This window comes from Triturus cristatus, chromosome 2_1 (assembly GCF_964204655.1).
Source record: "Triturus cristatus chromosome 2_1, aTriCri1.1, whole genome shotgun sequence".
NCBI classification, from domain to species: Eukaryota; Metazoa; Chordata; class Amphibia; order Caudata; family Salamandridae; genus Triturus; species Triturus cristatus.
Genome location: NC_140581.1, coordinates 832,970,173 through 832,982,257, shown reverse-complemented (window position 1 = coordinate 832,982,257; position 12,085 = coordinate 832,970,173). Strand labels below are relative to the sequence as shown.

At 41.2% G+C, this 12,085-nt stretch overlaps 1 protein-coding gene across 2 annotated transcripts in view; it reads left to right on the top strand.

Annotated features, from left to right (window-relative positions):
• Positions 1-12,085, top strand: part of AOPEP (aminopeptidase O (putative)) — a 1,648,611-nt gene that overhangs the window by 386,692 nt on the left and 1,249,834 nt on the right. For both annotated transcript variants that reach the window (XM_085632907.1, XM_085632906.1), the window contains one exon: positions 5,665-5,815. In XM_085632907.1, coding sequence (XP_085489033.1) covers positions 5,665-5,815 — 151 coding nt within the window. The remainder of the gene's footprint in view (positions 1-5,664; positions 5,816-12,085) is intronic.

Genomic DNA, 12,085 nt, shown 5'->3' with positions numbered 1-12,085 from the left:
TAATGTTTTTAATTTGATGATGAATTCAGCTTTATTCGGTTTTCATTTTGACACATAGAAAAACCATAAAAGCACAGATTTACAATATCAATTCACAATTATTATACAATGGTCATAAAAAGAAGTAAGTAAGTTAAAATATTAACATAATTTATCAGTTACATATCATCATTATTATACAGTGAACATAAAAAATATTATTTTAGAAAGTTAGGACAAGCTTTAAAAATCTAAGAGATAGTTAAATGCTGAGGCCTAGGAACATACTTTAATGTGGAGCATGGTTCAAAGGTGCTTCCTATGTCTAAGGATACTTAAAAAAATATATGCTCTTTGTCTCGTAAAGCAATCAATGTCTAGGAATTGCAATGCAAGGTAGACTGGACGACATTGCCTCATGCCCCATATTTTAAATATGGGTTTAATCCACCTTCTCCTTCGTCCATCTAGAATTTACAAAAAAAGATTATGTGTATTGATGTTTGGGATGAAACTCCATCACAGGGGCAGTTTGTTAGAATTGTGGTCCAATCGTTTATGGTCGGAAAGCTTAGAAAGCGATGGAATACATCAAATCTAAGGCCTGTGAGGACAAATCTATCATATCCACTTAGTGTGTATGTTAAGTATGGTTGGATACCGATGGTGGACCGCATCATTTGATTACTCTGAACAGTGGGCCTTGAAGCCTCGATGGCAAATCTTTTCAGCTCCCTATAAGTCATGCATTGCTTTTTAAAACGTTGTCTGGAGATAGAGCCCATCGATGTAGGGTTGTGATAAAAATCAGGGTGGCCAAAGTCAGTCAAAAAATCTTTTATATATTTGAACCACCTAATCTCTAGAGCATGTTCTAATTTCAAGCTCTCACTTAGTACATCCGGTGCCATAGCAATACAGGTTGGGCTTTTATTGTATCTGTAATGTAAGGTAGCCCCAACTCACTATGGCAAATGTAGGTTGAGGTACATCGCGGGACTGCCAATAAATATCTTAAAAATGCGTTCTCCGCTCTCTGGATTTCATTTACATCACAGTATCCCCATATCCCAGCCCCATAGATAGCCGTACTAACACACTTAGCTTGATAGATTTGTAACATCTCCACTGGGGGCCTCTTTCCTAGTTTTTGAGAAAAATTCACTAAGGCCGTCGTTGTTCCCCTAAAGAGTAGTTTCCTGGCTTTGATAGCCTGACGCCATGAGCCCTTATCATCAATTAAAATTCCAAAATAGAGATACGTTATAGTGGTCTCCACCTTTTTATTCTCTATATGGATATCCATCTGCTTCCTTCCACCTGTCCCACAACTCATTATAAAATTTTTTGTAGTATTTATTCATAAAGCTAGGTTTCTCATAAGCTCGTTGTAGCTATCAAGAGCCCATTGTAGCCCTATTGGTGTTCCATAATAGCAGCGTTGTCCGCGTAGAGTAGGGCGGGTATGGGGGGTTTCTGTAGCTGTGGTAAGTCCCGGCACCTTTCCAACATGGCTTGCTCCAAGCCACTAGTGTATAACGTAAATAAGAAAGGTGCCAGAACACAGCCTTGTCTAACCCCCTCTCCACTTGGAACGAAGCTGTACACTCTCCATTAAGACCATAGCGTAGCCGGGCTCTTGCGTTATTGTAGAGTTCTCTTAAAAAATAAATTATGGGAGCCTCCACCCCTATTGCCGTTAAAATGCTCCATAGTTTTCCATGGCGTACGCAATCAAACGCGGCTGTGAGGACGACACAGGCCAGGTACAATTTTCCCCTTTTCGCCTTTGTATATTATCCCATAAGGATGGCCAGATTAAGGCCCTGTTCTATTGTACCCAGCCCCTCCCTGAAACCGAATTGAAGGTCTGATAAGACGTTCTTGTCCTCGGCCCATTGCTGGAGACGATTTAGAACTATACGACCCGCCACTTTACCCACCGAATCCAGCAATGAGATAGGACGATAACATGCCGGATTCGGTCTGTCTCCTTTCTTAAAAATCGGTACCATAATAGAATCTGACCATGATTCTATAAGTCCGTATGCGCAGCATGCCTCTAGCACGCGCGTTAGTAGTGGGCCCCATGTTTTTAATTGTAATTCTTCCTTCATATTTTTTGTGAGACTTGTGTCTTTAGACTATGTCTTCATGTCACAGTAACCCAAAGCCAATAATACCTCTTTTTGCACCAATAAGAATCATATTTTTATTTGATGTGCAGTAAGGCTAAAACGTCCTTTTAGACCTGTTCTTAAATACAACTGCCTGCTTGGGAGCACCCATACTGATCTATTAAAAGTATATGTGATGGTTAATTTTATTTCATATTTTTATTTTAAGCATACAGTCACCCTGTTTAGTTGCCTGTATGTTTTTGTTTTAGTTTTCTTCTTTACATCTCTATGGCATGTGCTTGCAAGCAATAAATGAAAGGCTGACTTTGCTAATGCTTGTTTAAACTGAATTGTTATAAGAGCAGTGGAAAATAAAATTCGTTTTCACTTCCGTAATACCAGTGCAGTTCCGAATCTGGTGTTTTGGATGCCATTAACATTAAAGGGGTATTTTCACAAGGCAATTTCAGATGGTTTATCACCTTTTCCCAAAAAGTTAACCACCCCCTTTCAGAACTTCTTACATCCAATCCAATGAAAGGAAAAGTCACCACGGGCAGAGATATACAAGGATGAGATATAACCAGTTGTGCTCTTTCTGATCTGGTGCCTTTAGTTACACTCCATGGCTGACTCCTAGGTTGCTAGAGCTAGCACATAAAACCTCTTCTGGTAAATGTTCAAACTTCATTACCCACCACAAATGGAACATACATTTTGTATACTATAGAAACCAGACTGTGAATCTGTTCACAACCCCATGCTATAAAATGTAAATGTATTGAATTAATTAATGAATGAAAATGTTTTCTAAAGCTTATAGCTACTCCTAAGAGTGACCCGGTGTTGTAGATTGCAGAGAAAAAAATAAATCTTATTAATGAGAAGAGAACAGCCTTGTTTTCTGTTCCTACCCAATAGCTATTCAGGGCCCAGGGTCCGAAGTTCAAGAGGAAGCTGATTCCAGGCTTCTGCTGCCGAAAAGGAGAATGAATGACCCCCCTTTCCACCTGAACCACTATCTTCCTAGAGTGGGGAGGAAGCTGGAAGAGGAATTTCTTGAGGGTGCAGAGCAGCCCAACTACAGAACGTGCAGTTGAAAAGAAAATTAGTTATCAAACTTCACTCCAAGATCTTTAGCCACTGAGGTTGGTGGCGGAGGGGATTGTAACCCAACCCAGCTCCACCGGTTGAGTCAATGGGACCCAAATAAGAGAATTTCAGTCTTATCAGAATTACACTTTAGCTAACTCCTGAGCATCCTATCGAAGACTGAATGGAGGCTGACTTTGAAAGACATTTCCACAGATGTTAGGTCATTCTCAAAGGAGAGAAGCTGCTCTCTTGTCATCAGCATAAGAGATGGTTTTGCACCCTAACAATTCAACCAGGGGGGCCAGCGGAGACATATATATGTTGAATAAAGTTGGACTAAAAGAAGAGCCCTGTGGTACCCCCTAATTCAGTGGCTTAATAGCTGAGGAAAAGGGAGCTGACTGCCCCCTGGAGTCCATAAAATATTCAATTGAACCCAGTACTTGACCACCAACCCCTAGATTGACAAGGCAATGCAAGAGAATGGAGTGAGAGATGGTTTTGAATGCCACCGAAAGATCGTGTAAGATCAAAGCAGCACTCTACCCCTGATCCAGGGTCCGCCTAATATGATCTTGAGCCTTCTTACAGAGTCGTCTCTGTGCTATGACAGGGGTGGAACCCTGATTAACTGGGATGCAAAAGCCTATGTCCCTCTAAAAATTTCACGAGCTGATTGTTGACCGGCTTTTAGAGTTTTTAGATAATGCAGGGAGGAGCGAGATAGGACGGCAGTCAGATAGCACCTTATGGTCCAGAGAATGTTTCTTCAGTAGTGGGACGATCTTAGCCCGCTTCCTAGAGACTGGCACAGCACATGCACATAATGATAGAATGAAAAACCTACTAATAACTGGTTTAATCACCTCAACCGCCAGTGCCAGAATGGAAGGACAGGGATCAGTTGGTGACCCAGATTAACAGTTCAGAATTGCTGTTTCCGATTCACCAAAAGAGATGGACCAAAACTGAGAGAAGTCACCGCCTTTACAAAATGGCCTCCTATCCAGGTGCAGGACCTCAGGATATAGGGATGATATATGCAGATTCATCTCAGTTTTGATGATTTTGCCCTCAAAGAAGATGGCAAGTGTGTTACAGAGTTCCTAAAAGGGATAGTAGTCCTGTTACAAGCCGTAGGTGAAAAGAAAGTTTTAGAAATCTGAAACATTTCTCTGGAGCTGTTAGAACCCAAATAGATTTTAAGTTCAAAGCAAGAAGTGTGCGCTGATTTAATAGCAGCATGATTGGACTTCAAGGCTGTCTTATACCAGTCCATACTGGCATGTGAGTAGTCCTTACACCACTCTCGCTCCAATTTCTTACAAGCCCTCTTTTCTTTATTCACTTGAATTATTTATTTCTCCCATATTACTTATTCCATAGTTCCACATATGACTTTGCCATCCTTTTCTCTTCATCCTGAGCTATGGTCAATATTCTGTAATGTTCCTGCAAAAAGAATCCACTTTATCATGAGCCACAGAGTACATTTTGTTTTTTAGCAAGGGTGACGTCAGTTAATGGTGCCAAACATTTATATCCTAATGAATTTGAGGGGCAATAAATTATGTCTTTGTAATGAAGGCTTTCAGGTATTTACCTCCAGTGGAATGATTAAGAAAATCATGTACATCTATAGAAGAATGCCAAAAGTGCTGGGCTGCATGCTCGAATTATTCACAACCACTGGTAATTTTTAGGCCACATCCCAGCCCATCATTTTTTTTCTGTCCACTATGCCACTTCAGACAGGATCTAGCTGTAGAAACAGTCCAGTCCGAATTGCCAGGCCTGATCCCCTCTGAACTGGAGCACAAGCAACCCCAAACTGGGTTCAGCCTATTTGGGCCTCGCCATTAGGAGGGAGCGTGGTGCAAGTGGGACAGTGAGCACGGGGCCTTCATTGCACCTAGGAATACAATAAAATGATGGGTGGGATGCTTGATTTAATCTCAACCACTGGTAATTACTCTGGCAACATCCTAGTCCATAGTGTTTGTGTCCACCATACCACCTCGAACATGAACCACCATTAAGCAAATCAGCATTGATCTTATTCCGATAGTCCAGCCCGAACTTCCAGGCCAGGCTCTCCTTGAACCCGAACACAAGCAAGCCCAGACCACTTTCAAACTACAGCAGATGAGGTGCAGCCTGGTTCCAGTGGCACAGTGAGCATTGCAATGAGGAATAACAAAAAGTGATGGGTGTAATGGTTGAATTAACCTCAGCCACTGGTCTGCTTCTACGTAGTGGAGAGTAGAGCGACTTAGGAGCAAAGGCAGAGCAGCCCAATGGAGTTTCCTGTGAGGCAATTTTATGTACCGCACAGAAACACACCACATCTTATTCTCTTCAAAGTTCATTTCTCCTTACGCTTGTGTCTGCTGTTGGCAGTGTACTGGTTGTTGTGTAGGATGCTGGATACAGTCTATCTCAAACAAAACTGTGTCCTTTCTCTTTGTAGGTCTCTGCAGTTGGTTCTACTACGTGACCATGCCAATGCCCGCCTCCACCTTCACCATAGCTGTTGGAGCATGGGCAGAAGTTGTAGCCGACCCCCAAACGAGAGACCCCTCTGCTTCCGTGGCTTCATTACACCCCAGCGATGATTTCAGGTGGGTTGTTTTATCCATAATCTTTCAGGAGTGGCATTTTGACTGTGTTGGAGAAGATGCAGTAGGGCAAAAGGCGCAATAAAATATGTTTAATCAGAGAAGAAAAGGAGCCCAGTGCGGGCAGAGACACAGCGGCTTTGGACAAAAGGAGATGGGAGGACAAGACAATTTGCTTTCAAAGACGCCCAGTCAAGTGGAGTGACAAAGCTATTCAGGAATCTCCGAGACGCCACTTTGCCCCCACATGTAGCCTTGTGGTTTACTTTAGCTGGTTCTGTTGTATAATAAACGTAACAAACTGGTCAGCTTGTGTAAACTGCTTTTCTAGGATGACTATTCGATCAGGCATGTTTGTAATCACATCTTTAGTTAATGATGAACCGAGAGGGTTTTGCCTATCTAGTCCATTGCTTCCGGAAATAATACATTACAAATTGTATGCACTGTTGTAACATCTGGAAATTAATTTCAGCACAAAAAATATTTACACCTTGACTTTCTTCCCCGAGGAGCAAAGCAGAAAATCACATCACAATAGTTCATTTTTTAATGGTAAATACATCCAGGGTGAGACTTGAAAACTGTGTTTGCCTGCTTGTTGGTGTTCTATAGGAGCAAATACAAAGTGATACCGACTAAACTAAATAGCCTTTGGAAAAGCTAATCGGTCTGGCAATTTATGAGTGAAACTGCGTGTTAATAGATGTGCCTCTTTGTGTATGTTTGGGATATATGATGATGGGGAATGTGGCATTGAGTATGGGGTTACGTGTGTTTGGTGGGTGAATGTGGTTGAATGCGAGTGATTAATGCGAGAAGGAATGCTTAATGCTTGCACACTATTAAGCAGTACCTAAAAAGTGTACATTTACAAACTGTGACAGAGAGGAAAAAGAACGGTGAGTTACAAACCTGGTTCTCTGTTGCTGGGAGTAAGACTCCACTGGGGAGCTCCATTAGTGAACACTTCTGTGAGTGACAAGTTCTCAAATCACGGAAGGTACTCCAGACAAGCCGAAAGGCGAAATCTTGACTGTCTGTCACATACGGTCCGATGGCAGATTTAGAGTGAGTCTAAATTAAAGAGAAAAACTTCACCTATATGCAATTAGTCGTCAACACAGGGGCAGTAAAATGCCATTCTGGTAGATGGCCAGGAGAGACGAGTGGTTTTTAGGAGGTGCGACCACACAAGCCAACGCGTTTTGGGAAACTAATGATGTGAGGAAAACGGAGGAATACCGACCCCTTGTTACAACCGTCAACCTATAGCAAGACAAAGAGAGAAAATAGAGAACAGGCCCAGAATGGGACAAAGAAACACAGAGAAGGATGTCATATGCTGACCATTATTTGTTCCCTTCCAGGCAAGTGATGTCGTATTGGCAAAAGGGAGAGATTTACAAACGTGAACAGTAGAGAAGGGGGGCGTGGGGTAGAGAAGGATGTCCTATCCTGACCATTTGCTATTGGAGGTTCTTTTTCCCTTCCAGGAACTAGATATCTACACTGGCTTTGAATGAGTGAAGTTCTCTTGCAATTCTGAAAGTACGGAATACATCTTAATTGTGTTGTGAATATAGGGAACTAATAGTGGTGCAAAGAAAAGCACCCTGAAGCATGTGAGCTGAGAAAACAGTGATATGATGGAAAGAAAACACTCTGGAGCATATGGACTGAAAATAAAGTAGTGTGAAGTAAAAATACTTTAGAATATATGGGCAGAGGACACTGTGAAAAACAGGGTAGAAATACACTTGTAGAGGAAAGTGACTAACTAGAATTAAGACAAAATATAGTCACGCTTCTGAGTCATGCGATTTTGTATTCCAAATGACACAGACATTAAAAATTTTCATGCAAATGCACTAATGTTACTGTTTGGTATCTTTGGGGCTTTGATTAGTTGCAAAAGAGTGCTTTATAAGGTTTTGTAGTGGTCCTTATCACACTACCCAGCTTTTCTTGAAAGAAAATCTCATAATAAAGCAATATTTTGCCCTACAGCAATATGAAAGATGGGAGTAGAAACCTCTGCTTGAGAAACTGCTTCAGCAGATTTAAACTGTACCCTGAACAAAAGAGTGTTATTGAAGAGTCAAAAGATCAAGTCCATGTTGTGTGTGATGAACATACAAGGCACACACTGCAAAATAATGCATGTTAGATACTCTTGTTCAAGATGTCACACAGCCCGATCCCCTCATCAGGCAATACCAACCAACTAAGCAAGGAGTTCTCTACTAATAATGAAACACACTATTATGAAAATTTGATACAAAAAATAGCTTAAGCATGTAAATTAAATACTGTTAGCAAATGGTGGGTTACCACTGCCTCTTTGCTTGTGTCATTAACACTTTACTTTTTGTCCCACAAGTCCTTTTTATGTCGGGAAGTGTAATTGCAGCTTACACTGTTGAGCATAAACTGCAAATAGCAATGCTGGTTTCAGGGGGAAAATGCAAAAAACGATACAGTCCAGCTGTAGGTGGAAGCAAGGAAAATAGGAGTACATACCTGTCAACCTTTTGACTCTACAATGCAGGTGAAGTTATGCATTTAAGAGTATAATCACATTAAGGTGAATGTAAAATGAACACTTTGTTTGGAGGGTGACGGTTTGAAAAGCGAGTGCCCCCATTGTAGTTTCTCTGGCAGGTGAATACGAGAGAAAATGGGTGACAACTACCAAATGCACGTGAGGTGGCAATATGGGAGTAGGTGATGTGCAAGGCTCCCAGCCTTCCAGTACCTTTATTTACCAAACGAATCAAGGAAAATATGTTAACATTGGAGATTTGTCGAAAAATATTGGTGAAGATGAGTTCACCACAAACACATTTACTGTTAAAGAGTTCTCCAAAATCACATAAATGTGTGAATAGAGCGATGCTGTGAATGACTTGCACACGAACAGAGAAATGTTGTGATCAATTGTAAACAACTAATCAGAGCAGCGGCAAAGTGGAAACATCTCAGTATTTCTGTTCCTTTTGTAACAAGCGTTGGCAAAACATATTGATCTCACCTTTGGTACCGATTTGCTTTGCCAATGCCTTTTGACGATGCTTTACAGTGTTAGACTTTTTCCTGATGTTGTGCAGCATTGTAAATAAAGATTAAAAAAAGCAAAATGACATCCCCGCTGATGGCGATTGTTTTGATGGATGCATGCGTATGCGTCAGAACGCATGCATGTAACAGTAGAATGGCGTATGCTTTCTTTTTCAATTTACTGATACGAATTGTTTTGATAGATAAATGAAAAACGAAAGATTTTTGGCATCGGAGGTGGGGTTAATGGAGCGCTTGTGGGCAAAGAAGGGAATGGTATGGCATGAGGGAGAGAGCCACTCTGAGGGCAGGGAGAGAAGCAGAAACAGAGAGAAGCACACAAAGTGCGAGAGGGCAGGGGAGAGAAGAACATGGAGCTCTGGAGTTTGAAGAGAAGTAGCCACGAGAGAATAAGATACACACAAAAGTGGCAGCAACTTGGGGAAAGGGTAAGAGGCAAACAAAAGAAACACAGAGTGCAAAAAGTGGGAAACAGAGTGTTAGCCTTCATGAAGCCCAGGTAAACTAAAACTAAAATATGGGATGTGATGATCTGCTAAGATGGTAGGGATGCATGAACGTCCAAACCAGGTTCTGATGTAAGTGTCACCAAAGGCCCTGACACCTCCACAGGCAAATCTCAACAGCCACTCAAATCAAAACCTAAAACCCACCTCCGCCAACTTTCTACAGTGACATGGCTTATGACATAGTAAACATTTTATGTCAGCCCTTCAATCCCATTAACTAAACATCACAACAACCCCACCCCTTCTTTAATTATAAAATTAAATATAGCAACACTTCAAGAACTGCAATGAACATAGTACAATAAAGTAGTTTTAAAGGAAACATGAGTATAGAGAGAAACATTTGAAGAAACAAATTTTACTCATTACCAGTTATTATCGCCTGAGGTATCCCTTCCTTAAGATTTTCAGTAACTGTTTCAGTGGTAGACAAGCTCACACTTGTGACCAAAGTCCATTTGAAACAATAATCCAAAAACAACTGCTCATGGGCTGACAATAAATCAAAAGGCCCCATAGTGTCTCAGCCTACTCAACAAGAACCACAGTACCACAGCAAGAGGCAAAGGATCCTCTTGAGTCTCGCTTCCTTATATCAGATTGATAACATGCCTTCATCACATCTTCTACTATGGTGTCCATTCTTGACCACCAATACATTTCCCCGAATCTTGGCTTTTGTCTCGCTTCTGCCCTTGTGCTCCTTATGGGCAGTATTGGTATTCTTTTCCCTCGCCTATTCTGTTGGAATCAATGTTTCAACCTTCCTTGATGACCATTCAACTCCTCTTTCCCACTTCCAAACTTTCTAGGATTAACAGAATCCTCTCCCTTCCCGACTACCTCTCACAGCTCACTTCTTCATTTTCTTTAGCACCTCATCTCCATATTTACTTCTTCCCACTTCTGCAATACCATCTCTCACCCACATAACTCTTTACTGTTCACCACCAACAGATGCCTTATCTATACTCTCAAGTACAGGTCTCTAGGAAAGGCATTCTGCAACCTTGTTTTTTGCCCAGTCTCAATACAGGCTGAAATCCTCTGTGAGGTCCTTTCCGAAACTCTGCATGAAATAGCTGCACATGGGGTTTGTGATCTGACAAAAAAAGGCAAACCCCCCAAATCTCCTAGCTACAGACCAGTGTGCACATCCTTATTTCAGTTTTTCATTACTCTTTCATTGACAGTGTCAAGGTCTTTGTTAGCTATGCCTGCTGGAACCAATGACCTAGATTAGATGAATATTAAATAAAAATAGGAAATAAAATGAAAACCATTCCAAAAAAATGTTTAAATTGAATGGCAGCTCAAACCTGCAGTGAGAGACCGTAAAATGGTCTCAAGGGTCTACGATAAGTATTCAAGAGGAGTCAGGCAGGAACCCATTGTTGTGAGAGCAAGAACCAGGAACTCAGTGGACAAGCTGATGCTAAACTGGCTCTTTGTCAATCAGGACAGGCTAATAGAAATAGACATGAGGTGAGACATCCAAAATAATCCATTGCAGTGATGAAGAGAGCTGAGACAGGTCTTCTTAACAGTCCAAACTTTCTGCTGACTGTTCATTCATGCATGAAGATAAAGTACATGGTTGGTAGAACACTTCTGAAGAATGGTAACACCAGTGTACATGTACATATAAGTAGTGCTTCAAAAGACTGATTTAAACCGAATAATGACAACAAAATAATGTTCTTCAAAAATATTGTATCCCGAATATCGACTACCATGTTGTGGAAGAAAGCAAATATAGATAAGCATGGATTTACTACTATTGTTAACTCCATGTTTACATATTCACATATTTTAGTGTTAAGCAGTCAAGTAAACAGCTAGATCCTGTAAGAAAAAGGAGAAGCTGTGGGTCACTTTGGTTGCTCCCTCTCCCCGCTTATAGCAGCTCACCTAAGGGCATGAAGCGCTATATGAACTTCATCTGGAAATATGTGGTTTTACCTTTGTCAGTGCTGCAGTGTCCCATCCTCCTTACCTTGTTTCCACTAGCAGCAGCCAGGTTACTTTTATGTCAAGGTTAGTAAAGACGGGATTTATTTTTTGGTGCAATCACTTCCTCCATTTCTCCCTCTGTATAGGGGGGCTATAGAACTGAGAATAGTTCCTAAGGAGTCTGTGTTGGACCTTAAAGTTTCCAAGCACAGGTTTTGTTGATTACTTATCGACTTGGCCTTCGGTGTCCTCTGCTCGTCCTTTTTTTCCGTGCACCATAGGCACACCCCTCCGATCCATTTTGGGTAAATCTACAACACTCCTCCTTCCTGATGTGGTATTGTTTTGCAAATGTATAATGTCGGTTTAAATTATTTTGGAAATTTAAGAATTTTAATGACGCATAACCAATGAATTAAAAATATTGTACTTGAAACAAGTTTACTGGGTCATTTAGAAATGTAGTTAATACTGTGAAGTAGTTATGACACATTTTCATATGACACAGCATTTATTTTGAATATGAAAATGGATTTATGCTGTTCCTCAGTAAGAGATTAGTTAACAGAGTCATGATACTCTCAGTCCCACTATTACCCTGAAAAGATCAATAGGAGGGAATCCATATGTTGGATTCGAATGCCCTCACACACCTTTGCAGGTGTCATGCTTCATCATATGGGCTGCTCCTCGTGGGTTCGGCGGTGCAATACCCCACGGGCTCCCTATA